This window comes from Aegilops tauschii, chromosome 7 (genome assembly GCF_002575655.3).
Source record: "Aegilops tauschii subsp. strangulata cultivar AL8/78 chromosome 7, Aet v6.0, whole genome shotgun sequence".
NCBI classification, from domain to species: Eukaryota; Viridiplantae; Streptophyta; class Magnoliopsida; order Poales; family Poaceae; genus Aegilops; species Aegilops tauschii.
In genome coordinates this window covers 383,335,431-383,363,307 of record NC_053041.3, presented here as the reverse complement: position 1 = coordinate 383,363,307, position 27,877 = coordinate 383,335,431, and the positions used below count along the sequence as shown (strand labels likewise).

Genomic DNA, 27,877 nt, shown 5'->3' with positions numbered 1-27,877 from the left:
GCACCAATTCAGACAACTGCTCATCGCGAGAAAATGCGGTAAGCTATGGATTCAAACCAGATATGGAAGGGCACGTGACACCAATGCAGACAACTACTCATCGCGAGAAATAGAGTACTATGGAATCAAACATAACAGAGTATGTGGCACAAATCCAAGCAAACGATTTCTACGCAAAATCTAGATAAAGAAAATGCGTAGTCGCGTAGAGAAGCGAAGGCGAGAGGCATCATCGTGCATCCACGGCGTGTCGTGCCATTGAAACTTTGGAGCTCGACTCGATCGGGATGAACAGAGCGGGAATGGTTATTCAACTGACTGACATGGTACCTCGTAAATAATCCAGCCAGGCCTAGACTGACCTGCCACGAGTCACCACCAGGTGAGAAGAAGGTCTAGCTTGCCGTGTGTAAATTAGCAGGATTAACAAGACTCATAATAGTCATCGCAAAAAAAAGACTGATAATAGTGGAGTTGGAGTGCGTGCAGTACATACTGGCGTTTGGCAGTTGAAATTTTTGCGGGTGCTTTACTTTGGTTGTACCAGCCACAGCCAGTAGCAGAGGCACACGTAATCCAGCCAGCCACCCAGTCAGCCGGTATAAAACAATGGCCTGCCATTTTCGCAGTCTTTCTACCGTCTTGCAGCTACACCCCCAGGCCAGGTTGGCCCACCACCCTGCGCTATCACGTAGACGGCAACGCCCGATCCTCCACCGTCGGATGCGCCGTGTGCGGCCAGGATGGGGCTTTGCCCAGAGTGGTTGCACCGTGCTGCCTGCACCGGGCCGAGCGCTCTGCCTATAAGAGGAAACCGTGGGCACTCCCACCTTTTAGATTGAGAGAGGAGGAGAGGGTTTTTGGAGAGGAGACTCTTGCCATTCCTCGCCGGCCGCATCTTTGCTCACCTCGCCGGCCGCTTCAATCAATCAGTAAGAGAAAAGAGAGAGGGTGGTGATTTTCTTGCTCGGCCTTCTTCCTCCTCTGCTCTACTTTCTTTTCTCCCCTGATAATTTTACCAGTGATATGATATGATCTCTCGCCCGCTCTGCTTTTCTTGCTCGGCCTTCTTCCTCCTCTGTGTGCTCTTCTTTCTTTTCTCCTCTGATAATTTTACCAGTGATATGATGTGATCTCTCTCTCGCTCGCTCTGCTTTTCTTTCTTGTGTTGTTTCTTTCCGCCTCTCTCTTTTCGCCTGGCTTCTTTTGGTTAATGATCTCTCTTGCCGGTGCTAGTTTTTCCCCATGTTATTTGGGAGGGATGCTCATCTCCGTATATGTTCCCGATCTACCTTCTGCCTAGACTCGTGTTGGTTTACTCGGTGTTCCTCTCGTTCTCTGCCTACTTCTTCTTCTTGTTCGTCTTCGATCGGCCTTCTTCCGCAACTTCCTTTACTTGCTTCGCCGCCCTCTTGTCTTTGGCCTAATCTATCTGCCTCTTCTCTTTAATCTCTTGCAGGTGTTGATTAATCGGCGTCGGATCCGTCGATCTAGGAGATCCATGCCACCAAGAGATGGGGTAATGTATCTTCTTTGCTCTCCTTCTTTCCTTTGCTCTGTTGCCATGATTCCTGCATCTTTGTGTGCCTGTGTGTGTCATCCGAGGGACTGGGGGCGTAAGAGGATTTATTCTTTTCTTTTTTTGAGAGAGTGATTTCTTTTCCTGTTGTTTTTTTAGGAAAACCTTTTCTGTTGATTTTTTTTAGGCAAACCTTTTCTGTTGATGATCGTGGTGCACTTCACTCACACCAATCCGGCATCTGGTACGGCCAGATCCATATTTTCCCAGCCATATGGGCTGGATGGGCCGGCCTGGGCTACATCTACCTGTTTTTTTTAGAACAGTCGGGCTAGATTTACTTGTGTTTTTTTGAGGGGCGTCAGCCTAGATCTAGTATCAGTGAAGAAACAACAAACTGCTAGTAGGAGATTTGTTTCTTTTATTTTTTATCTGAAGCGAGAGTAACTGGAAGGTTTGTGGTGAACCGAAACACCGAGTGAGTGCGTGCGTTAGTTGGCTCACACGCGAGATCTGAATGGGATGAACTGAAGAGCGTTGCTTGTACAAGGCGGCAGCCTAGCCTAGCGTATTGCCCGCTAATCGGTGACTAATTGCCTTGGTAGGTATTAGCCGAGACGAGCGTAACAGTAGCAGACTCTCTTTCTTTTTCTTCGTATATGCCTAGACGGCTAGACTGACAGGTCAGCATAAGATCTTGCCGTTTGTGAATTATTACTGCTATGGTAGGATTAATAGTACAGTAGTAGGATTCGTAATAGTGGAGTGCGTGCTCGCGTTTGGCAAGAGGGTAGGAGGTGCCCGGCCGTTGGAATTCTTGCGCCTGCTTTACTTTCCTTGTGCCAGCCACACCACAGCCAGTGCCAAGGCCACACGTAATCCAGCAGACAGGCAGCTCAGCCAGCCGGTCAAAAAACGCATCAGCCCACAAGCAAACAAGCAAGGCCTGCCATTTCCGCAGCCTCTCTGCTGGCCCACCACCCCGCTGCGATCACGTAGACGGCAACGCCCGATCGCCCACCGTCGGATGCGGCGCGTGCGGCCACGATGCGACTTTGCCGGGAGTAGTTGCACCGTGCTGCCTGCGCTGCCGCTGCGCGCGTTGCATACAAGAGGAAAGGAAGGACGTGGGAGGGGACTGCAGCGAGGCGCTTGCCATTCATCCCCCTCCTCGCCACTTTTCTCTCCCCACCTCCCCCCCATCTCGCTCGCTGCTGCTTCCATCAAGACACACCAAGAGAGAGGGAGATAGAGATAGAGAGACCGAGACCTTGCTGGTGATTTTCTTGGCCCTCTAATAATATTACCAATCATACGATACGATCTGTGCTCGCAGCTCGCTCTGCTCTTCTTTCTTTCCGCCTCTTTTTTCTTGGATTCTTTTCGTTTTAGTTTTGGTTAATCTCTCTTGCCCGCGCCGCACAACTACTAGTACTAATTTTTAGGAGTATTTCTTTTGGTTTTGGTTGATCTCTCTTGCTCGCAGCGTCCGCCATCGATGCGGCGACGGCGGCCGCCCAATGCCGACCGTTCGCCCAGATCGACGCGGCGGACGCCACCGCAGCCCTGCCCGACCTCCTCCTCGCTCGCGCTGCCCGGCGCTCTCCCCCCCTCACGCAAATCGCCACGGCTTCGGCATCCCGTCCCTGGCTGCCGCCGCGCGCGCCTTCGATGAGCTCTGCCATGCTGTCGCGGACCGCCGGAAACGCCACCACCCGCCGCATCGACCAGTTCCAAGCTCCGATCCTTCACCTCGCCATCCTTTTCCTCACTCAGAACGGGCCGACCTGCTCCAAGTCCGACCCTTCGACCCTCCATCCTTTTCCTCACTAAAAAGGAGCCGACCTGCACCTGCTCCAAGGGCCAAGAACCGACCCTTAGCCTCTCCATCCTCTTCCTCACTAACAACGAGCCCACCTGCTCCAAGATACGCCTCCCCCTCTACATCCCTTTCCTCTCCAACGAGCAGCATGAGATGCAGCAGCACCAGCCTGCTAAGACAGAACCAAAGCCCCAATGTTCCTGCATCTCTCTCTCTCTCTCTCTCTCTCTGTATAAAATGGGCGGTTGGGTGATGCAGTCCAGCTATTTGATCAAATATACAAAAAAGAGAGCAAGATCCTTGGCTCTGTTTCTCCACGATTTGAATGCCTCCTTCCTTGAGATGCACCGTACACGGTGTTCTTGGCAGTACCGTCGTGGTCTCGCTTCTTTTTGTTCTGCCTAATTAGGTCTCTGGCTATTTCTTGGCAGCACCGCACGGTATTTCTTTTTGGCTTTGGTTAGTCTCTCTTGCTAGTGTGCGCGTGACGTATTTGGGGTATTGCTTTAGAGGGTTTGTGGCCGTCGAGAAGGAGGTGCGCTAGCGTTTGATCTTTAGCCTGCATATGCATATGCTTCAGTCGTGTTCTCCTTAGGATGCGATTTGGTATGTGAATGTGCATGCGCTACCTCAGTGTGTATGAGCAGCGTCGAATCAGGCCTACTACTCATGCTTACATCTCCAACACTGTTCCATATATGTGTGCATTTATTGATTTATAATAACATGCTTGGTGGGCACAAGAGGTGGTGTTTCTCTTGTTGCTATCAATTGGTTACATAACATTTGCTCCTCTTGTTGTTGTGAATCGGTTACATAACATCAGTGTGTGAACTGCTTATTGTTTCTTGGCTAGTTAGTTGCTTGGCATAAACATCAGTATGTTTTTGTTCTACTGTCAGTCCACTGTCTTGCTGCTAGCTTGGTGCAATTTTTCTAGCTGATCATTCCTTATTTTCAGGTCTCGTATGGAGTGCAGTTCAGACGAGTCGTCAGAGCTAAGTGACACTGATATCGATGACTATGCTGAGAAGGCGTACACAGACCTCAAGTCTGGCAAGCTTGTGGCGAGGTTCGGCGCCGACAGGTTTAGATGCCCGTTCTGCCCCGGGAAGAAGAAGCAGGACTACCGCTACAATGAGCTGCTTCAGCACGCAATTGGTGTGGGCGCATCCAACCGTGCTGCCAAAGTGAAGGCAAACCATCAGGCACTAGCCAGTCATCTCAAGACTGACCATGCTGATGCAGCAGGTTCGTTGCCACCGCGACAGGCCGTGGCGCTGATCAACCCTCCAAAGCCAGTCCAGGACCAGGAGCTGTTTGTTTGGCCCTGGATGGGCATCCTTGCCAATGTTCCAGTAGAGCAAACACAGAGAGGTGGAGCCATTGTAATGCAACAGCTAGCTGGTTACAAACCCATACGTTTCAATGCTGTGCATTCTCCTGACGGCGAGTACACTGGCTTTGCAATAGTCCGTTTCAACAAGGATTGGATCGGGTTCAAGGATGCCTTGGGATTCCACAACACCTACAAATCACATCATCTGGGTAAAACGGATTGGGAGGCAAGTAAATCTGACAAGTACATGTTTGCTTGGCTGGCAAAAGAGGAGGATTACAAAGCCGATGATCCAGTTGGCAAGTTCTTGTCAGAAAATGGTGATCTCAAGACAGTGGCTGAACTGCAACAGGAGATGTCCCGCAAGACTGACACTCTCATAACTAGTTTGACGAGCCAGATTAGTGCTAAGAGCAAGTACTTGATGGAACTTGAGTGCAAGTGTAATCAGATGGATCTCGCTCTCCAAAGGGCCATGGAAGACAACGACTCGCTGGACCAACGCTACAATGAAGGTATATGGAAGAAGAGCAAGTTTTTTCTTTGATGTTCACCAAAACAACTATTTTTTCTTTTTGCCAATTCGGCAGTTCGATCTATGATTTCACATTCATGGACGTTGATAAGATCGAGTCAGAGCATTTCCTCTGATTCCTAGCTCAGAAATCTTTGCTTTATTTACTAGGGTCCTTTAGTCTTTTGATTAGAGTGGAGGTCGCGAGAGAGCAGAGCGTACCGCCCTGCCATAGTCGCGAGCTCCTGCTTAAGGTTCTGGGCTACGAATTCCTTCCTTGTTAATTCATTTCTGGTTTACACGACTTCAGGCGGATAAAGCTGCTATTCTGGTGTGGATGGCAAGCAGGCCTATATTTCTTGGTTTCAATAAGAGCTAATGTGGGATCCGCTCAAGGACCCACGCGGAATGATAGTGAATAGAGAGAAAGATTCTTCTGATTTTCTTGTTTCCCCTGCTCCCCAAAGTCTCATGCAATTGCTGTATGAATGGTACACTCATTTGCATTGCGAATATGATCATGTCTACTGTATCATGTTTTATTTGTTTTCTCTACAGAAATGCGAAAGATGCAGTCAACTGCCCGTGAACATTCGCTGAAAATTTTCCATGAGACTGATCAGCTGAGAAAGCAGTTGGATGAGAAAGAGAACGACATCAAAAGGAGATCAAAGCAACTAAGTGAAATAGTTGCTCAAACTGACATGGAAAGAAGAAAACTGGAGAATGAGAGGAAGAAGGTATGAAATTCACTCACATAACTGTTTACTATAAAATGCATCATTTATACCGGAATTCAGTGAATAGCTTTCTTGGTCTAAATTTTGACTCTGTTTACTACTCCCTTTGTAAACTAATATAAGAGTGTTTAGATAACTAAAATAGTGATCTAAACACTCTTATATTAGTTTACGGAGGGAGTAGTATATACTGATATTGTTCTCGGAAGGGCAGCGATCTGCGCCGGCGCACCGGCCCAACAGTTGGGCCGGTCGAGGCCCAGCCGTCCGATGCGGTTTGCATGGACCGTTAGATCTGCGCGCATACACGGACTGAAGCAACCGTTGCAGCAAAAAAGAACAGTTTTGTTGCGACCGTGTACGAACAGCCACAGCAAGGAAAACAGGGGAGCTGGATCCCCCCCGCGACTGCCCGTCCCCGATCCGCGGCGGCGGCGGCTAGATCCGCCTGTTATTCGTTCCCCGCGGCCGAATCACGTCGACGAGGGGCTCCCCCACCTATCAAGCCGCCTTGGGATTGCTTCAATCATGTCTTACATACGTCATGACCTCCTTGTCGCCATGGATTTGGGCTCGAGCTCCGTTATGGCCGGTCGAGGTTGCAGCTCGCCGCGAGCCCGTAGCAGCTCGCCGGCGACCGGTTGCAGCATCCGCCCCTGCCCCCCGTGCTGGATCTCGCCGCCGGAATTCACAGAAACCCGTGCTGGGTCGCAGCTCGGCCGTGATGGATGTAGCAAAACATTATGCCGGTTGTAGCAAAAAACGATGCTAGTTGTAGCAAAACCGCGACGCCGGCTGTGTGTTGTAGCAAAACGTGACGCTAGTTGTAGCAAAATGCTATGCCAGTTGTAGCAAAAATCTATGCCGGTTGAAGCATGTAGCAAAACTGCAGCATTTTATCATCTTCTTCCACCTCCAGCCGTCGCTGGTTGAAGCTTTCTTATTTTCATAGTGTCTAGTTGTAGCTTTCTCTCTCAATGGTTGGAGCTTTTTCCAACAACCGTTGAAGCTTTTCTACCAAAAGTTGTAGCTATTTTCTTTTTAGCAGCACTTGGTCAAGGCTTTTTGTGTCGTTTCGGTTGAAGCTTTTTTAATCGAAGGATGTAGCATTTCATGTCAACGGTTGTAGCTTTCCGGCTATGGCGCTGACCGCTTGTAGCTTTCTCTACATCCGGTTGAAGCTTTTCATCTAGGGGGATGAAGCTTTTTTTTAAACGGTTGCAACATGAGGGGGTGCGACGATTCTGCAGAAGCCTTCCGGTGTCGACCATCGCGCGCCTGGCTCGTCGGCGGCGAGGCAGAAGCACGAGACGTGTGGGAGTTGCAACCGCCGGGGATGGGGATTGGTCAACGGGCTGCATCCAATGGCGAAACGGGCTGTAAAGCATGGCGGGGTGAGATCTAGATCCATGGACGCGCGGGGGATTCGACCTTCCATGGCCGACGGCGAGATGTGGGCGCCGGCGCTACAGGAGATGAGGATGGGGGCGAGATCCGCGGAGCTGCGAGACAGGAATGAGGCGAGATTCGCGAGATCCGCAGCGCCACGTGGTTGCTCGCGACTGGGTCGCGGCGTGCGCGCGTGGACTGGACCGGCCGAAGCTTCGGCCGGTGCCCCGGCCCCAAACGTTTCCCTTCTCGGAATACTAGCATTTTGGCATGCTTGTGGTGATCTTTTTGTAGAAAAATCTAGCTGGCTAGTTATCTTACTGCTGAACTAATTTCCCTTCAGAATGATGGTCAAAACGACTCCCTTAACATGGCAAGAATTGAGCAAGAAAAAGCCAATGAAGGTGTACGGAGTCTTGTTGAGAAACACAAGGTATGCGCTCCTACCCTTCCAATTGTTAGTGTCATTCAAATGTCTCGAGAGTTTCCATTCCAGAATCTAGAATTTACCCTGACATGTCAAATTCCTTTTCAGAAAGAGAAGGAAGCTGCTCTGAACAAAATCTTGCTGTTAGAGAAGCAGCTTGATGAGAAGCATCAGCTGGAGCTGGATATTCAACAGCTTAGAGGCAAATTGGAGGTGGTGAAGCACATGGAGGGAGAGGGCGTCGATGTGAAGAAACGTACCGAAGAGCTGAATAAGGATCTACAGGATAGAATCGACGCAATGGAAGACCTGGAAGAGCTAAATCAAGCTCTGATTATCAAGGAAAGGATGACCAATGATGAACTGCAGGATGCAAAGAAAGAGCTTATTTCGGTAACGTTACATACACGCACACACACTTGTTCTCTTTAACAGTTTTCATTTTGTGGGGAAAATTCTGTACACTAAAATCTTGAGCTTGTTGGTTTACAGGGCTTGGTGGATCTGTTGGGCCCTCGTAGCAACATTGGAATCAGGAGGATGGGTCAAGTGGATGAGAAGCCGTTTATTGAAGCTTGCAAACCAAAGTATGGCGCGGAGGCGGATACAAAAGCTCTTGAATTTTGCTCCATGTGGCAAGACAATCTGAGGGATGCTAATTGGCACCCTTTTAAGATAGTGACCAGAGGTGAAAAGTCTGAGGTATGAACGATCAATGGAGTGATTCTTATCTTGTTGCCTTCCTGTCTTAAGCAAATACTTGCTGACAAGTACTTATTGCAATGATCAACACTTGCTAACAAGTACATATTGCAATGATCAACACTTGCTGACAAGTACATATTGCAATGATCAACACTTGCTGACAAGTACATATTGCAATGATCAACACTAACATGATGTGATGTGTCCCCCAGCAAATCATCGACAAAGGGGACGAGAAGCTGGTGGGACTGAAGGAGGAGCTGGGCGAAGAGGTTTACAAGGCTGTGACCACCGCGCTGGTGGAGATGAACGAGTACAATGCCAGCGGCAGCTACGTGGTCTCGGAGCTGTGGAACAACAAAGAGAGCAGGAAGGCTAGCATGGGGGAAGTGGTGGAGCATATCCTCAAGCAGTGGAAGGCCAAGCGTAAGAGGTGATCAACGTGTGGTACCCAGTACAAGCAGTGGTTTTTCATTTTGGGGATTGGAGAAGACTTGACAAACTGTTTCCCTTTAATAATGTTGGTGAACTGCAAGACAAGTTATGTGCTGCTCAGCTCAGTCAGTCTGAGAGCAGTGATGTATCGGAACCCCTTTTATTCCATTCGTAGTTGGCAGACAATGCTTGCAATGAATCGTTTCTTCTTTCTTATGATGGTTCTTTTTTCTGCAATGGGTCACTTTATTGTCATTCTTGAGTGTGTGTGTGTGTGTTTTTGGCATCTGGCATGAACTCGGCCAACTTAATTTTTTGCGAGGAGCCCGTGTGTAAGTTGGAAGATGTGTGTGTCAATGTTTTTGTTTGTCCATGTAAGAATTCATTTGGCACATGTGGTTTTTGTATGGCCAATGCTCGCCGATTGACCAGCCCAACTTTCGGCCGGTCGCATCCCGAGCGTCCGTTGCGTTGTCCTCCAACCGTCGGATTAGGGCCCATTCTTCATCCATTTCGTGGATGTTTTTTTCTCAAATCATGCAACCGTGTGTAGGAGAGGGAAAGAGTGACAATGAGCGCCGCTGACCGTCCTGGCCCATCCATGGACACGAGGCCTCGTTGTTGATGATGTGCTTGCAACCTCGCCATCGCAACCTTGTTTGGAGCTCTTGCCTGTGGATGAGTTGTTGTTCCGACATTGCATAACGTAGCATTGTGAGCGTTGCCCCGCCGTCAACGCTCGGCGCACGGGTGCACCGTCTGCTGCCCTCGCTCTGGTCTCCCGGGTCACCGCTTCACCCCATGAGCATCACAGCAAAACAAGCCGTCGGTTGTAGCTTTTATAGGTGCCGGTTGCTGCCATCGCGATGCCACCCTATCGTCATCACAACATCACTTCCATTGGCTAAAGAATAAAACCCGCCGGTTCCAGCTTCATCGGCAACGGCTCCAACATCCCCGTCACCGATTGCTGCTCCTTTCACCCCGTCGTCGTAGCAAATCGCATCGCCGGTTGAAGTTTTTCTGTCACATCTTGCCCTAGCAAGCCGCTGGTCGCAGCAAATCGCGCTACCATTTGAAGCTTTTCTGTCGCCGATTACAGCTATCGATGATGCTAGTGGCGTGTTCCAGTCCCCTGTGCCCGTCGTTTCTAGCATTGTGAGCTGTGTAAATGAGAGCTACATGAGCGAGTGGTCGATGCCCGATTTAAATCATTGCCTTTTTTGTATTGCCACCACACCAACCATATCATCATCCTCACATGTGAGAACATTTGCTTGACTTTTGAGTAAATTTCACCAAAAGCAAAGAACACCATTTTTGTTCAACAAAAGGGAAGGCAAGACAGCAAAGAGGGTGTGGACGGCGCCCACCTCCCACTCTCCTCGCGTTCCCCATGCCTGTCCCGCTGCAACACAGATGATCGGGCGCCGACTTCGTCTCGGTGTCGGTGCCCGCTACCTCACCACGGCAGCCGTCCGGCGTGGGGACCTCGCCGGCGCCGCGGAGGCCTTCGCGTCCGCGCCCCGCAAGACCACGGCCGACTACAACCGCCTCCTCGCGGGCTACGCGAGGGCGCCCGGCGGCCGCCTCGCGGACGCGTGCCACCTGTTCGACCGAATCCCGCACCCTGACGTCGTCTCCTACAACACGCTCCTGTCCTGCCACTTCGCCGGCGGCGACGTCCGCGGCGCCCGGGAGCTCTTCTCCGCGATGCCGGACAGGGACGTCGCGTCCTGGAACACCATGGTGTCCGGGCTGTCCAGGAACGGGGCCGTGGGGGAGGCCAGGGCCTTGTTCCTGGCCATGCCTGCGAGGAACTCCGTCTCCTGGAACGCCATGGTTTCCGGGTTTGCCTCCGCTGGAGACATGGGCATGGCCGAGGAGTGCTTTAGGGACGCGCCCGACAAGGAGGACGCTTTTCTTTGGACAGCCATGGTGTCAGGGTACATGGATGCTGGCGATGTGGACAAGGCAACGGAGTTCTTCCAGGGAATGCCTGTGAGGAACTTGGTTTCCTGGAACGCCATGGTTGCTGGCTATGTCAAAAATTCACGCGCAGGTGATGCTTTGAGGGTGTTCAAGACGATAGTCAGGGATGCCGATGTTCGGCCAAACGAGTCGACATTAAGTAGCGTGCTCCTTGGATGCAGCAACCTGTCTGCGCTGGGATTTGGGAGGCAGGTACATCAGTGGTGCATCAAGCTGCCGCTGAGTCGGAGAATAACTGTTGGCACGTCGCTCGTGAGCATGTACTGCAAGTGCGGCGACTTGGAGGGCGCGTGCAAGCTGTTCAGTGAGATGCGTACAAGGGATGTGGTTGCATGGAATGCAATGATTTCAGGCTATGCACAGCATGGCCACGGGCAGGAAGCTATCAGCCTGTTTGAAAAGATGAGGGCTCAAGGTGTTAAGCCTAACTGGATTACTTTTGTGGCAGTATTAACTGCTTGCATCCACACTGGACTTTGTGATTTTGGAATACAGTGTTTTGAGACAATGCAGGAAATCTACGGAGTCGAGCCACGGGCTGATCATTACTCTTGCATGGTGGATCTTCTGTGCCGAGCCGGTTTGCTTGAAAGAGCTGTGTGCTTGATTCGCTCTATGCCTTTTGAGCCACATCCTTCTGCCTATGGCACTCTGTTGGCTGCTTGTAGAGTTTATAAGAACTCGGAGTTTGCTGAATTTGCTGCTGGAAAGCTGATCCAACAGAACCCACACAGCGCAGGCGCCTATGTACAGTTGGCAAATATTTATGCTGCGGCGAATCAGTGGGCCGACGTCTCCAGAGTAAGGAGGTGGATGAAGGATAATGCGGTTGTCAAAACACCTGGGTATAGCTGGGTTGAGATAAAGGGTGTGATTCATGAGTTCAGATCAAATGACAGATTGCATCCTCAGCTTCGTTTGATTCATGAAAGATTGGACCGGTTGGAGGAGCGGATGAAGGCAATGGGTTATGTTCCAGATCTTGATTTTGTACTGCATGATGTAGACGAGAGTCTTAAGGTGCAGATGCTAATGAGGCACAGTGAGAAGCTCGCTATTGCTTTTGGCCTCATTAGTACTGCACCTGGGTTAACCTTGAGGATATTCAAGAATCTCAGGGTCTGTGGAGATTGCCATAATGCTGCGAAGCTCATCTCCAAGATCGAGGATCGAGAAATCATCCTGAGGGATACAACACGTTTCCATCACTTTAAAGGTGGGCATTGTTCATGTGGGGATTACTGGTGAAGAAAGCCAGTAACAAGGTTTGATGTATACTGGCAAATTTGATAGGGATGCAACAGTAGTTGATCCTTAACAAGAGCATTGGATCTGTGAAGTAGTCAACATCCTAACATGTGAGAATTTACCATAGTGGTTTCTTAGTGTTGTTACTTGGGCAACATGTTGTGTCCTGTGAGGTTAGGCAAAACCTAATAGCCTATTGTGGCACTTGACAGACACATTGTTGATGGATGTGGCATGAGTGCAAAATCAAGAAGCAAGGTGTATGGAAGGACTGATGAAGCGCATTTGATTTATATTTCACATCTAGGTATCAGGCAGTTGGAGATGTGTATGCTCCAATTCCCAGCACTATTCGTACTGCTCCAGTAGTTGATTCGTGAGTTCAGATCAACTGAAAGTTTGCACTTGTCAGCCTCGTTTGATTCATGAAAGATTGGACCAGTTAGAGGAGCACATGAAGGCAATGGTTTATGTTGTAGATCTTGATTTTGCACTGCATGATGTAGATGGACGAGAGTCTTAAAATGCAGATGCTGGCACTGGCGAATCCAGGAAGAAAATGGAGGGTGAGCTCAAAGTTAACACCGGGTAAACTTAACTCTTTTTTGAAGAAAAATAGCCATTGTCATAATTCTTTAGTGCAAATAAGCTCAAACTTTCCAAAAAAAGTGTTATGATAATGCCTATAAATGGATCTATCTATAACTAAGATCTTTAAGAATGCGAGGGTTTGTGCAGATTTCCATGTCGAGTCCAGTTATAGCACCGTCACGGGCTCAGGCTGTAAGAGTGTATCGCCATGATGCCAAGTTTTCTCACCATGATGTGCGCCGCCAACCTCGCCGAATCATCCTTCTACCATCAGGAACAACTGAAGCCTAGGCACGAGCCACCAGCAGATCCGATGACCTCAAAGCACACCACTTCCACCTGCGGCCACCACGAGGCCCACCGCCACCAGATCGGACACCCCCAAGGCATGTTCAGACTCCAGAGAGGAAGTCAATCCAGAGGTATTCCACCTCTATTTCACGCTTCCCACGGTCTTTCTCCTCCTTCATGCACCCTTCTCTCAGAGCACTCCACCTCACAAACTATGTTTAGCGTTTGTGTTGAGGTGGTCTGTTTGTGAGGTGATCTCTGTTCCTCCATGTATCTCTTGTACTTTTCTCTTCTTTACCTTTGTTAGTTTTGTACATTGGGTATAATATAAGGATTTATGGGGTGGGAGACTAAATACCTAAGTTGTTAATTGTTAGTGCCCAACGATTGCTGGTTCAGATAAGAAGCATTGGGAGGATAAGCATTATACATACTGCAGGTTCGCTTCAGGCCTGAAACAGTGAACTAAATACCATTTTGAATTTGCATAACAATCTTGCTGCATGTGACAGGCTTGGGGCGGGCTATGCAAATATCCTGGACATGTTTTTCTCCTCGCATTAGCTTTTATGCCACCGCTATTCTGATCTGCTCGGTGAAAGCGTGGTGTCGCTAGTTTTCAGCCAAATTACACGATGAAATAGAATCAGATGTTGATAGATGTCTTGTCCGTACCCATGCAACAATAGTACTGCTATATGTTCTACCTACAGAAGTCAAATTTGGCGGAGTTAATCCTTAGAAACCTCATCTTATTATCATGGGCACATATTAATTGAACAATGATGTTCAAACAATAAAAATAATAATTAATAGCTATTTCTTGACCAGGTGGTACACACAATGTCCAGATATTTTCCCTTGCCATCACATTGTACATTTCTGTGCACTTCTGTACATAATCAAGCTAAAGTCGTGTGGAACAAAGTGGAGTGAGTGTGCCAAGGAGTGACGAAGCTGAACAGAGGGTGTAGCAGGATGCAACAGGCACTCTACGTGTTCTTCCAACTGCTCGTTTGGAAGCTTTCGCAGAAAAGGAACATTTCGGTCAATGAGGAGCTGCAAAATGGGAGATGGATGATTGGGTTGCTTCGGATGAACACGCAAGACGAGCTCCATCAGTTCCTGGGGCTATGGGAGCAGCTTCAAAATGTTCAGTTGCAAGACTGAGGACGCCTTCTCCTGGAAGCTGACAAGCAATGGAGTTTACCTTTCCAAGGCCGCTTACGACGCCCAGTTCATTGGCCGAATTAGGCAATCGGAACTAAGCCGGGCGTGGAGGAAAAGAGTGGAAGGAAAGATCAAGTTTTTCATTTGACTTCTGCTCCAAAACATAAACTGGACTACGGATAGGCTAGCCAGCACCGGAATCCGCAGTCCACTTGATGCTTCACTGCTCCTTCTCTAAGCAGACTTGACAATTATTCGCTGGAACAAATCCTGAGTGACGCTGGGCACTCCTTTCTTTCTCTCTCTTCTTCTTCCTTTATTTTCTTTTCTTTGCTCCGCTCCCTCCCAGATCGTCTGTAAGCTGCTTGCAGCTAATGTACAGTTTTCCCCCCTTATGAAATGTAATGGCAGAGCTCCTGCTGACTTCGGTAAAAAGAAGTCGATGTGTCCTGCTAGCTCAACATAAAAGTTTTCATGCGATTCTTCTACCGGCGTGTTTTTGTCGTGCCACGGTTAGTTGAAAAATACAAAAGTTTGCAACTCTTTATTTTACCTGGTTTTATTTCTAACGAAAATAGAACTGCAGTATTGCCATGAGTTTCTCGAAAAATATTGTACTACTCACTGTGGCCCTGTTTCAATCGGATGCAACATTTTCGTATGATGGAAGTATGAAACAACTTTTGTGCAGTGGTCGAGCAATGCTTGGTCCAACACCGAAGCATTGCAAAATTAGAGTTATTTTTTGGTTATAGGATTCCCATTGCATTTTTATAGGATTTTAATTGGGAGTGTCTAGAGCTCAATCGATTGAGAAATAACTATTTCTCAATGATCTCCAGGGGAATACAATAGAAAAACAACCTAAAACTAAAGAAAATAATAATGAATCTCCACATATATAGTTTGCCTGCTATAGCATCGATTGAGCTATATCTATTTCTCAATCGACTTGGAAATAGCAAAGAGATATCATGTGGAATGTATTCCATCCATTAAAAACAACTACAACCACACTGGCCAAATCCGACCCCTATACGTCACCGGCGCGACTAGACACGCTTGCGGACAGTGTCAAGCGGCTCCTTATTTGTCCTCTCAGACAACCACACTCTATATGCCAAACCCTCATGCAAACGCATGCACGTCCATCACATGGCACAAATTCATCATCAATTCAACAATTCAAGGATACAAAATAAACAGCAATTTAACAATTCATTACTTGCCAGAATAAAGTAATACCAATTCATACATAGATATGGGATACATAAATGAATCAACCGCCTCCATTATTGCGCTCATTGATCATCTTCTTCATGCCGATCAACCACTCCAAGAGGCTAGTGTCCCGCAACATGATCCCCAACTTCTCCATTTGTCTCGCAAGCCTCAACCTCACTCTCTCGAGCTCAATTCCTTGCAATGTCGCCTTCTTTTTTAGCTCCCATTTTACATATTTCTCTTGCTTCTTCCTAGACTATCCCTAGATTGATCAAATGTATGTGCAACAAATGAATCAACCAATGCAAATGGCATATGGGGCAAAAAATGTATCGGATCTTCCGGCATATTGTTGAACAACATGTGGGCATGCCCTGCGTTTTCCACTTGGAGTTGCGACGAGTCGTACACTGTCTCCTCAACGGCGGCATCTTTTGGAAAGCTATCCAGGATGCCCGGACACTGGAGGACGGAACGGAGTCGGGTTCTGTCGACGAGTTCTTCCTTGCCACGGCCACAACGGACGGATCAGTCGCAGTCGCCATACCGAACGCGCCCAAGCCCATCTCCTCAGCGGTCATCTCCACACCGGCCCTCTCTGCAGCTACCTTCCCCATCACTTCACACTCGCATTGCTTCCTACGAGCTACCACTGGGCATCGTTCTCCGCCTTGCAATTGATGGCCACAGTCGAGAGCCTAGGGATTGCGTTGAGGCATCATCCATGCCAACGGCGGCGGACAAGGTACCCGACGACGACATCTATGACGGCGGACGAGAGTGGCGCAGTGTGGACACGGGAAATGGAGGACATGCGCGGAGGGAATGTGGTTGATTTGGTGGGCTTGGTCAATTTGGGATGGGTCCGGCTTGTTGGGTCCGACATGATAGACGCGTCCGGGCGTCCCCATATCCGCCCCACATACAGGCTGGATAGGGGGGGTGCCGGTGGGGGAGGGGGGGGGGGGGTTATGGAGGCTCCGGTTGTAGATGCTCTAATTATCTCAAGTCTAAATGCCACCTTAAGAACAATCCATCTTATACCCACGAAACACTAGAGAATAAGGGTATGTATAGTAGTTGATAAGACATACTCCCTCCGTCCCAAAATTCTTGTCTTAGATTTGTCTACATACGAATGTATCTATTCACATTTTAGTGTTAGATACATCCGTATCTAGATAAATCTAAGAAAAGAATTTTGAGACGGAGGGAGTACTTATGTTTACTCCACCACGAAACGTAGAAATAGCAATACTAAAAAAAGATTATACAATGGGTTATCTCAGCCTTGCCTTCAGTAGCTAGATATTTCTAAATATGTGATGAAAAATATTGTTGCTGGGAGATCATCTTTTTAATTAAGAGAAGGCAAACATTTTCTTCTGGGTTCTTTGTCCTCTGTCTCAGCATTTATCCCATGTGGCATTCACCATTTTCCACGTCCAAGTAGTAGAGATGGTAACAAAAAAAAAATACAATGGGTTATCTCAGTCTTCTCTCTACTAACTATATGCAATGGGAGATATTGTTACTTGGAGATCATCTCTTAATTAAAGAAAAAAAGACAAACATTTTCTTTTGGTTACTTTCTCCTCCATCTCAGCATTTATCCTATGTGACATTCCTACGATAACACTATTGCACAAGTCCTAGTAGTGGTATGTAGTACTAGTAGTATGCATCTAGCAAATCTGAAAACTTGTGTTATGAATACCGTGCTAATTAAGGACAACCCATATATTTTCACTAGATGAAGCGCGCCTCACTAAGTTGTTAGGACAGATGGGTGCACATATTTATTTGTCACACAAAAGAGAACTTTGTGTAACAACTTCACCGAGTACCAACAGGGAACGCCTTCAGTTTGTGGCTCAAATTATGAATTTCACCCTCAATCAAAGGTGGACATTTGTACCGAAAGCCACTAGCAACATGCGTCGCCATGACCAAGTGGTCAGCTTGGTAAGCCATCAACAAAATATTGCAAACATGCGTCGCCATGGCCATCAACTCATTAGAAGAAACGGTCCTCAACTCCTCATCATCACCAATTTCAGTTTGTGGCCCAAATTATGCAATTTACCCTCAAGATCAAAGGCCGGAATTTGTATTGAAAGCCACTAGCAGCACGAGCCCATCAACTCTGTAGAAGAAACGGCCCTCAACTCCTCATCATGACTAATGTCTGGCTGATTCTTCCATCACAGATCCATAAAGTCCTAAACTTAAGAGCTAGAGTTTGCAGGTAAACTCCTAATAAACCATCCATTGCTTAATTAACGTTACGAGATAAACAACTAAACCTAAACGCACTAGTACTTGGGAGCTGGTAGATTTAGCAGGACATGGGACGACGGTAATCGATCACCTCAGTAGTCCTCCTCGTCGGAGGAGGAGTAGTCGCCGGTGAGGAGCTTCCGGCCGACCTCGAAGGAGACGAAGGCGTCGATGCAGGCGTACTGGATCTGCTCTTGGGAGAGGCGGCAGGCGTCCCACGGCCCCATCCTGACCCTGCGCGGCTTGTTGAGGTTGGCCCCCATGACGACGCCCGCGACGTCCTTGAGCCCGGCCTGGCGGAGCCACGGCCTGCGCATCTCGTCGGCCGCGAGGTCGCGCAGGTCGACGGCGTTGGCGACCTCGAGGCCGTGGTCGTTGCTGAGGCGGCCGGCGTCGTCCTGCACGCCGACGCCGACGAATCGGAAGTCCGGGTTGGCGAGGAAACGGTGGAGGGCCCGCGGGACGAAGTCGGCGTGGAGGAGCTGGAAGACGAGGCAGCGGCGGCCGACGCAGAGCTGCAGGAGCGCGACGGGGTTCTGCGCGCGGCTGTAGCTGGGGCGCCACTCGCGTCCAGCCCCACGATGAGCTTGTGGTAGACCCAGCGGTAGACGTAGCGGATCTGGCGGAGCCAGGCCTTGACGGCGTCGCCGGAGGACGTGACGGTCGCGGTGATCATGTCGTCCTCGAAGTCCACGGAGGTGACGAGCTTCTCGGCCGCCATTGTGATTTGTGTTGGACGAGCGACAACGGTCAAGGAGTTGGGAAGAGAGATCAGAGAAGAGCAGAAACACGCGAGGAGATGACAGATGAGGTGCTGAATGCTATATACATAATAGAAAGATCATACAGGTTGGAACTCTACGAACGTGACTCTCATTTTTTAGAAAAAGAGGATGACCCCCGGCCTCTGCATCTAGGAGATGCATGCGGCCACTTTATTGATTATTCTTGAGGACCTTACAAAGTATTACAACAATATGCCTGAATCCGCCATCTTGACAACATATGCCCCTACTCCTATCCAAATGATGAAGGCGTGCTAGCTGGGCCACATACCCAAACCACTCATCTAAGCCTAACATCAAAATGATGAAGGGGTGCTAGCTGGGCCACTACCCAGACCACTCACCTAAGCCTAACATCAAAAGCCGGAAGCCTCAGCCGAGCCACATACCGGGTCTGGGGCACAAACCGGTCCGACGCACTCGTGTGTCGTCGCCGCCATCTTTCACAGGTCCGTCTTCAGAGCAAATATTGAGGCTTCTACCTTGTCTGGCCACTCAGCCATCGACGTCACCACGACACCAGACAGCTTCGTCCTCCTGCGCGAGTCCATCGTCACACATCGAACGCCGAATCTCCACTGCGCCACGCCGCCGAGATACGCCGCCATCAATGAGTAGGATGAAGCACCGCTCCGCCGAGTCCGGCAAGGCTGCTGAAGACCAAGCACCGTGGAAGAAGGACTCCGAGGCTGAGCACATAGGCGGCAGAGCGCCAACGCACCGCCACCAGACGAACTCCGACCACGCCACCAACCGCCGCCAAGCAACCAAAGCATCACATCCACCCCAAGCTCACCACGAACGACACCCCCAAGAGGGTGACGAAGCCCGGAGCGCCGCTGTCGCTCGATCCGGCAAGGATTTGGGCTTTCGCCCGTCATACGAGCTGGGTGGAAGGAAGAGGGGAAGGAGACCACCTGGACGGCACCTACAAGAAGGGTACGGCGCCCTCGGGCGTCGCCGCCGTCGTGGCCAGCACTGCTGGCCTCGGATTTCTCCGGAGCGACCTCCCACCTCCAGCCGCCAAATAGGTACAACTCCGGCGACAAAGGCCGCCCAAAGCAGGACCATCGGAGGCAGCCCTGGTTGAAGTAGACGGAGGCCTTCAGATCTGGATCGGGCGCCGCCGAGACGCCCGCACCACAGCCGCCACGTACGCATCTGGAACCGAGCGCCGCCACGCGCACTCACGCCGTCGCCGGAGCCCAGACCGAGGCCGCCGCCCCGGCGTCTCATCCGCCGCCCGCAGCCGACGCAGCCAGATGGTGACGGAGATCCAGGAGGCAGGAGGGGGGACCGCAACCCCGCCCAAACTCGTCGGGCAGAAACCACCAGGCCGCAGCCCTGGGGCCTGCCGACGACGCTCCCGCGGCCGCCACCCGCCGGAGGCGCAACCTCAGATCCATCATACGCCGCCGGAAACCGAACGCGCCCGCGCCGCGCCTTGCGCGCCCTCGCCACACCGTCCCGAACACGGCTACCCTCGCCGGTGCGCGCACCCGCGCGAGCGCCGCGCCGAGTCCCCGCCCGAACGAACGGCCCGCGCCGCCCCTGCTCGAGCTGGAGGAGGGAAGGGCCCCGCCGCCGCCGAGCCGCGCGGGCTTCGCCCATCGACGTCCGCCGGCGGCGGCGAGGGGAGGAGGGGCCGGAGGGGCCTGCGCTGGCGGCGGCTAGGGTTCGCTCCCGGGCCGCCCGCGGGAGCGACCTGGGGAGCGCTGTATCTCTTATTCTCGAACGTGACTCTCATACCCAAGGTAAATTCCCCCGAGGTGATAACACAGTATAGACCAATAAGCTTGTGTAATGTGGTCTATAAAATCATTTAAAAAATGATTGCAAATAGATTCAAGCGGATTCTCCCGGATATTATTTCCCCAACACAAAGTGCCTTTGTACCGGGAAGATTAATCACTGATAACGTGTTGGTAGCTTATGAATGTTTTCATGCAATCAAGAAAAAAAAACACATGGAGCAAATGGGCTCTGTGCGGTGAAGTTGGATATGAATAAAGCCTATGACCGTGTTGAATGGGGCTTTTTGGAGAAGATAATGCCGCAGATGGGGTTTCATGCACAATGGGTGGAGCTCATCATGGAGTGTGTGTCCTCAGTAACCTACAGAGTCAGATTTAACAACACCGAAACTGATGAGTTCTCTCCTACAAGAGGCTTGAGGCAGGGTGACCCCATATCACCTTATTTATTTTTATTGTGTTCTGAACGTCTCTCAAGTTTGCTAGCTCATGAACAGGAAATTGGTGGATTAGACGGCGTGCGTGTATGCAGGAATGCCCCCTCAATTTCACATCTGTTATTTGCAGACGACTCTTTGATTCTGATGAAGGCGGATACTCATAATGCAGTTACTTTAAAAAGAGTTTTGGAGACCTATTGCTCTAGTCCGGGGCAGCAGATCAGTAATGCAAAGTCAAGCATATATTTTAGCCCGAATACAAATGTCCAAACCAGGGAAAATATTTGCAGAGATTTGGATATTATGACAGAAGCTTTATCTGATACGTATTTGGGCCTACCTACTATGGTAGGGGTGGACAGAAGCGACTATTTTCAACACTTGATTGATAGGGTTTGTCAGAGGCTGAAAGGGTGGAAAGAGAAAACACTCTCGATGCAAGGCAAAGAGATATTGGTAAAATCGGTTGCCCAAGCGATTCCTTCCTATTCAATGTCTGTTTTCAAACTTCCGAAAGGAATCTGCAAATCTATTACTGATGAAATTGCTGGCTTTTGGTGGGGAGATGATGAAGAGAAGAAGAAAATGCATTGGTTTGCCTGGTGGAGGTTATGCATTCCGAAGAAGGAAGGGGGATTAGGGTTTAGAGACTTGCACAGTTTTAATCTTGCTTTATTAGCAAAACAGTGCTGGCGTCTAATCCAGAACCCAGATTCTTTATGTGCTCAAGTTCTGAAGGCAAAGTATTACCCGGACGGTGACATCTTGAAGGCTGGACCAAAGAAAGGCTCTTCTTACACTTGGCAGAGCATAGTGGCTGGTATTCAGACTTTTAAGAGAGGTTGCATTTGGCGTGTTGGATCTGGAGCTAATATTGATATTTGGAATGACCCTTGGATACCATCTAGTGTTACTAGAAAACTGATTACACACAGAGGTGCAACAATGCTATCAAAGGTTGATGAACTGATAAATCCACATACGGGACAATGGGATAAAGAACTAATCCGGGACATATTCTCACCGGTTGATGTTCATCGGATACTTCAGATCCAGTTAAACCCCCACCTGCGGAAGATTTTGTAGTATGGAACTACACACGATCGGGTACATTTTCCGTGCGATCGGCCTACCACAAAGAATTTGAGCATCAATATGGATCGCGGTGGAGGCGAGGTGACGGGCAAGGTTCAGAAAATATCAACCCGGTGTGGAAGGATATGTGGAATTTAAAAATACCTGGGAAGATAAAACATTTTGGTTGGAAAGTCCTGCACGGTTCCCTACCTTGCTTCGGCGTATTGGCAAATCGCCATATCCCATGCACTGGACAATGCCCGGTTTGCTCAGTTGGAGTAGAGGATATACAACACTGTCTGATTAACTGCTCGCGAGCAACATTGGTCTGGGAACAGCTTGGCTTGGCGCAAAGCGTAAAAGAGGCGATGGCTGAGGACAGATCAGGTTCAATCACAATGGAAATCCTGTCTAAACTTCAGGGTAATGACCATGAGCTACCAAGGGCAGAACTTGCACTAGTGGCGGCGTGGTACATTTGGTGGCAGCGAAGGCAAATCGCCAAAGGTATAGAGGTCCAAGATTCGTCGAAAACGGCACTAGCGATTAGAGTTCTGACGACGAATTACTTGCGATCTGCGTCTTCCAAGGGCACAACAAGGACAATCGATCAGATTTGGAAGAAGCCAAGTCGGGGGATAGTAAAGATTAATGTTGATGCTTCGTTCCAATATGAAACACTCTCGGGTGCGAGTGGTGCAGTGGCCCGGGATGATCAAGGTGTTTTTATAGCTGCAGCAAATTGGTACATTCCAGTAGTAACAGGGGTGGACAGCGCTGAACTAATGGCTATCAGGAATGGCCTTTGCCTTGCAGCCAACATCGGGTGTAACATGATTGAACTGGAGTCAGATTCGTCATTCGTGGTGGACTCGATGAACCAAATTTATGATTATATGGGGCCGGATATAGCTATCATCATGGAGTGCAAGCAACTAATGATGGACTTCGCGTCAGTATCTTTCAAGCACTGCTACAGAGAAGCTAACCAAGTGGCGGATGAACTAGCAAAGAACTCTTTCATGAATAGAGTTTCTGGGTTTTGGGATGTGATCCCTGTTTCCAATCTCATTGTAAACGACATGTCTATTGTTTGAGAAATAAAGTCTTATTTGCAGTCAAAAAAAAAAAACACGCGAGGAGATGAAAAGGAGGGCGAAAACCAAAGGAAACGAACGGCGTCGAGAAGCGTGGCAGGGAACCAGGGCACTGTTGCGGGATGGGAGTAGTACTGTATATATTTCCAAACAAACGTATCGAGATATACTTTTCGGTCTTCAGAAAAGAGATATACTCCTACTAGGCCCCGATTGGATTGTCGTATTCCGGTCGAATACACCCGTAGAAAAAATCCCTCAGGTGACCCTCGATTAGGTTCTTGGATTCTTGTTTTATGGTTGTAATATATAATTACACCGGTTTTTCCCAGCTAGGGCATCTTCAATGCCGATGTTTACCGTCCGTATACATCTGACACCGCGAAAGTCATCTAGTATGGGCATGTATCGGTTCGCATGATGATCTAAACGCTTTTGCGGGCGTCTGGACCACTGCCACGCCCGCTATTGACCGCTCTGACCCACCCATACCCTCTCCCTTGCCCGTGCGTGCTTCCTGTCTGAAACGCTCAGCGCCGCTCCAGAGCGTCGGTGCCCGCATTCATGCCTGGCCAGAGCGGACGCGACTGCTCACCGGCGCCGACATTGAAGCGGTGCTTCCTGATGCACACGACTACTCCGTGTTGAAACGACACGACGACCGTCCGTCTGTCTGCCGCCCACATTAATGACACGTGCCTGCCGAGGCAGCTACTCCGGCGCCGTCCGTCCCTCTGTCGTCCACCATTGTTATATAAACTGCTATCCCGGCCATAGCTGCAGTCTTGCGCCTTCGATCCCTCTCTGCACTACTCCTAAGATGGATTCCTCCCGCGACAAAGCTCTCTGGAAAGGGTTGACGCCGGAGCAGAAGAAGGAGATGGTCATCATTACTGTTGGCTGGCAAGCCGGCAGGCAGCCGGAGGACGGCGGTATCCCAATGGAGAACGTGGCCGACGACAAGCCAGTGGCACCCTCCTCGTCCGTGCCTGCCTTCTCGCCGGCACCACTCTCCTTGGTGCATTGCACCATGGCCATCGTCAGCGCCCGTGCCCATTACATGAACATGGCAAGGGAGGAGCGGGAGGAGCAGTTCCAGGAGGCACAGGTCGACGCCACCTACAACCACCAACTCCTACAGGAGCACCTACAGGCGGAGGAGTAGCTCGCTGCCGGCAGGGCGATCACACCGGACGCCGACCTGGAGGAGCAAGCGGCGCTGCTCGACTCCTACCGCTCCGCCCGCAAGATCTGCCTCGCCCGCTGGCGGCACCACCCGGCGAGACCGATGACGAGGACGACATCGTCGGCTCCACCGAGGCCGTGGCCCGCACCACGACCACGAAGCCGACACGTCCACGGGCGCCGCTGGCAGCGAGGAAAAGTAGTGCATGGCAGGTTACCGCTGCTTTGGTCCCAGGAAGGCCACCGCTCCTCCCCTCCCGCCGACGCCAAGCTTAGTGGGCTGAGCATCGTGGTCGATTAGCCGCTTTGCGGCGACGTGGAGGCGGACAACTTCGGTTCCTGGGGCTTCGGAGGCTGAGGTTACGAGGCGGAGCTAGAGAGCGCCGAGGCAAAACGGGAGAAGGTGAAGTTTCAGTTCTTGGGGCTCATGGCCGGACACGGGGAACGAACACCGACGATCATATTTTAGGTTAATTAATTATACCTCCAGAGCCAGACGAGCACAGCTTGTAGTTGAAGTATATCCGAAATGAAATCTGGCATGTTTATATGAAATCCGATCGTGTTTGAACGAATTTTGTCCGGTTAGTTCAAAAATGTAATGGAGGATGCGGCTACAATTGAAAAATGACGGCCTCGCATATCCGTGTTCGTGAACTAATCTCATCTTATTTAAGAACGGATGCGGTTGAAAATTTATGGGTCGCCGTTGAAGATTCCTCGCACAACGTTGGTATCCGATACACACCTCGACCCATTGTTTTGTGTCGAGCAGCGTACCTGGATTTTGCTCGAGCCCGGTAATGTTTACAGCAGGATAAGAAATCCAACCAATCCAATCGGGGCCTTAGAATTAAAAAAACAGATATACTTTTTGGATGGAACAAGTTTGAATTATTACTTTTCTTTGCACAAGACGAGCTTGAATTTGTAAAGGGATACCGGAGGGGCTTATGAAAGAGAGAACACTCCACTTTTTTGGCTTTACCGTCACTACTGTAGCTGTGAAGTAGCAGGTCGACTGATGGCAATGCCAGGAGATGGGGATGAGATCAGAGAGGAAAGGAGTCTAAGCTGTCAGGGGAGGTATTTGACCACCCCTTGCCCCCTGGCCATTGTCCCTCTCCTCTCTCAACGCTTAGCCTTGCTCAACATAAAAGTAGGCCTGCTTTGCCAAAAATAGAAAGGAACACAATAATGGTTCACGTCGGAGTTGGACGACATGCGTGTTCTCTCTCGTACCAAGACCGGGGCTCAAGCCAAAACCCAAAGTTTGCAACTCTTTCGTCCTATTTACCTTGTTTAATTTCTACTAAAAAACAAAACTGCCATGTGTTTCTAATAAAACACCTTATAGCATCTACAACCGGGCTCCTCAAACCCCCGTCAAACACTCGGGCGGGCGGCCCGATCAGTGACAGGTCAAGAAAATGTGATCCTAGTGGGCGCCTCAAACGGGTCTCAAACGTCCAGACTGACCAGCACCCCTCATATCCAACCTAAATCTGGGGTGAATACGGAACGGACCGTGCACGACCGGGCACGTCCGCCACATTGGACTAACGTTTGGGTCCTAAAGGAAAACACTCGGAAACCCGACGGTCCAACCGGGCCTCCTTCGGTGGGGTGTGAACGCCACGTGGCGCCGTTTCGGCTCGCCGCCCGAGGGCCAAAGTCCGTCTATTTAAGCCGGACGACGCCCCCTAGCCCTAGCCATATCCGCCTCCTCCCTTTCCGTGCCGCTAGCCCAAGCCCATCCACCTCTCTCCCGCCCCACCTCACTCTTCCCACGCCGTCCGGCTTTACCATGACCCGGCAAAAGAAGAGGACATATGCTATGCTAATACCGAAGCGCCGGTTCTAGATTGGGGAGGAGATCCGGACGAGCCACGTGATTACTTCCTTTGGTGATCCGGAAATGGAGCAGAAATGATTCTCGCTTTTTTTTTCAGAGGTGACCCTCAGTTATCGAACCCACGGGAGGACGGTGCCCTTTAAGCTAGGGTTCAAACAAGCTTTTGCTAGAGAATTAATTCCAGTTTTTGACCGGATCGTAAATCAAGCTGACACTGAAAACAATTATAATAAAAATAGGCATTGGTATGAGGACCTATGCTTACGACCATATATTTGGGACGGGACCAAATATGATCTTAAGTTATGCTCTGAAAGTCATCCATCGCCATCTGCTTGTTCCGTATCGAAATGGGGGATGTCTCTAAATTACGTCTTGACCGACACGCATCCCGCATCAAGAGTCAATTGTCCAATCGATGCCCTGTCCACCGCGCGGAGTTGCCTCGATAATTAAGATTGCAGTAATCACACAAAAGCATTGGGCGTTTAATGACTACACCTCTTGAATTCCCAAGGATAGGATCGGTTTTACCGTACTAAACATTTATGTCACTGGTGTTCAGATAACACTTCACGGTCTCCCTGCCCTTAGCATCTTCGTGGCTCGCTTTCCAGGATCCTGGGGTACCTATAGGGATGTAGAACGCGAACGAGACAAGAGACAACTACAGAACAATTTTATGTTACACATACATAACGTTAATTCAAAGTACTCCCATTGATCCCTCCAACAAATACATCGGGTTGCAAGGCTCTTGCCTCAACCCATGACCTTACCCAAATACTCACACATGGAGATTAGATCACACGAAGAACACATCAAAGAACACATCGAAGAGCACATCATGAAGATTGATTGATTGATAATATGTCTTACAATGGATGTCGTGTGTGATACACGATTACAAATATGATTACATTGCTGAGAACTATGGTGGTGGTGGTGAAGGTTGTGGCTATGGAGATGGGAAATGGCAGTGGCTAGGGTTGTGTTGGAAATATGCCCTAGCGACAATAATATTTGAATTATTATATTTCCATATTCATAATTAAGTGTTTATATTTCATGCCATAACTACTATGATCCTGGAATATGCGATTCAGTGGAAAACTCACATGCACGTGTGAAATGATAAACGGATAAAATAAAGATTCCTAGTCTCGCCTCTAAGACTAGCTCAAGTTTTGGTGGTGATCATATTTTCCGGATCTTAGGATATCGTTAAATGTAACGATAGTCCTAAAACAACATTGAGATTATGACGTTGGAAGAACGTTCATATTGAATCGACCCAAACTTGTTTGTTATGAATTGAGATAATATCATATGTAATCAATTGTAATAACATTGAGTGTTAACGTGTGATTTTGATCCTTAGACCATGACAGTATTGTAGTCACTTCTTATCGTGCGGTGAGCTTTGGGGTTGCTCAAACGTTACCTATAACGCGGTGATCATAACGACAACTTACATGTTCATCAGAAAGTTTGACAATGGATTAGATAGCTTGAGAGCGGGATTTGCTCCTCCGACGATGGAGAGATATTCTTAGGGTCTTCTCAGTGTGACGGCATCCATCAACATCTGGGCAGACACAGGTGACTACGTCACGGGGATGCTGGAACACGACAACGAGAAAAAGGAACAAAACCGGTAACGAGGATTTCGGTATAATGAGCATGTGTCGACTCAGGAGGATACCGATGCATACTGGGTTTTGTAAAGCATCACAAAGCAAAAAGAACATCACATGATAAACAAAGGTTCTCTCGAATATCATTCATGTGCTCATAGGTATCAATATGGACGTCCACGGTTCCGCTATCGGTCATTGAACGAAGGGGTTTCGTTCATGTCTATGAGTTACCGAACCTACGGGGTCAAAAATTTAAGGCAATCACGATCTGCCGAGTGTTATTAGGATGGGAGTAATGAGAATATATTTGTGGAATGTTGTCATTAATATTCGGAATAGTTCTGAGAGGATCCGGAAC

General features: G+C 49.4%; 2 protein-coding genes and 1 pseudogene across 4 annotated transcripts; 2 read left to right on the top strand and 1 right to left on the bottom strand.

The window, feature by feature from the left end:
* The first annotated feature begins 835 nt into the window (after window positions 1–835).
* On the top strand, window positions 836–9,106 carry LOC109771733 (factor of DNA methylation 1). Of its 2 annotated transcripts, XM_020330427.4 has the most exons (8): window positions 836–932; window positions 1,460–1,519; window positions 4,303–5,195; window positions 5,753–5,934; window positions 7,667–7,756; window positions 7,859–8,143; window positions 8,243–8,452; window positions 8,668–9,106. In XM_020330427.4, exons 2-8 carry the CDS (start codon window positions 1,515–1,517, stop codon window positions 8,890–8,892), a joined length of 1,890 nt encoding a protein of 629 aa, XP_020186016.1. In that variant the 5' UTR covers window positions 836–932; window positions 1,460–1,514; the 3' UTR covers window positions 8,893–9,106. The 2 variants fall into 2 exon arrangements, with proteins under 2 accessions (XP_020186016.1, XP_020186017.1); XM_020330428.4 differs by lacking the exons at window positions 836–932; window positions 1,460–1,519 and adding an exon at window positions 2,620–2,796.
* A 1,068-nt stretch (window positions 9,107–10,174) lies between these two features.
* Window positions 10,175–14,670, top strand: LOC109771734 (pentatricopeptide repeat-containing protein At4g16835, mitochondrial). 2 transcript variants are annotated; one of them, XM_040397175.3, is made up of 3 exons: window positions 10,175–12,696; window positions 12,869–13,143; window positions 13,844–14,670. In XM_040397175.3, the coding sequence occupies exon 1, from the start codon at window positions 10,310–10,312 to the stop codon at window positions 12,128–12,130; it is 1,821 nt and encodes a 606-aa protein (XP_040253109.1). In that variant the 5' UTR covers window positions 10,175–10,309; the 3' UTR covers window positions 12,131–12,696; window positions 12,869–13,143; window positions 13,844–14,670. The 2 variants fall into 2 exon arrangements, with proteins under 2 accessions (XP_040253109.1, XP_020186019.1); XM_020330430.4 differs by having other exon boundaries at window positions 10,175–12,718.
* A 713-nt stretch (window positions 14,671–15,383) lies between these two features.
* On the bottom strand, window positions 15,384–18,572 carry LOC109771735 (3'-5' exonuclease-like; annotated as a pseudogene).
* Window positions 18,573–27,877: the final 9,305 nt, after the last annotated feature.

Excerpts from the sequence above, each read along its gene's own strand:
- LOC109771733 (XM_020330427.4), top strand. Across the intron at positions 5,196-5,752 it reads GGACCAACGCTACAATGAAG|AAATGCGAAAGATGCAGTCA; the intron begins GTATATGGAAGA and ends TTTTCTCTACAG. Across the intron at positions 8,453-8,667 it reads CCAGAGGTGAAAAGTCTGAG|CAAATCATCGACAAAGGGGA; the intron begins GTATGAACGATC and ends TGTGTCCCCCAG.
- LOC109771734 (XM_040397175.3), top strand. The coding sequence starts at position 10,310 with ATGATCGGGCGCCGACTTCGTCTCGGTGTCGGTGCCCGCTACCTCACC.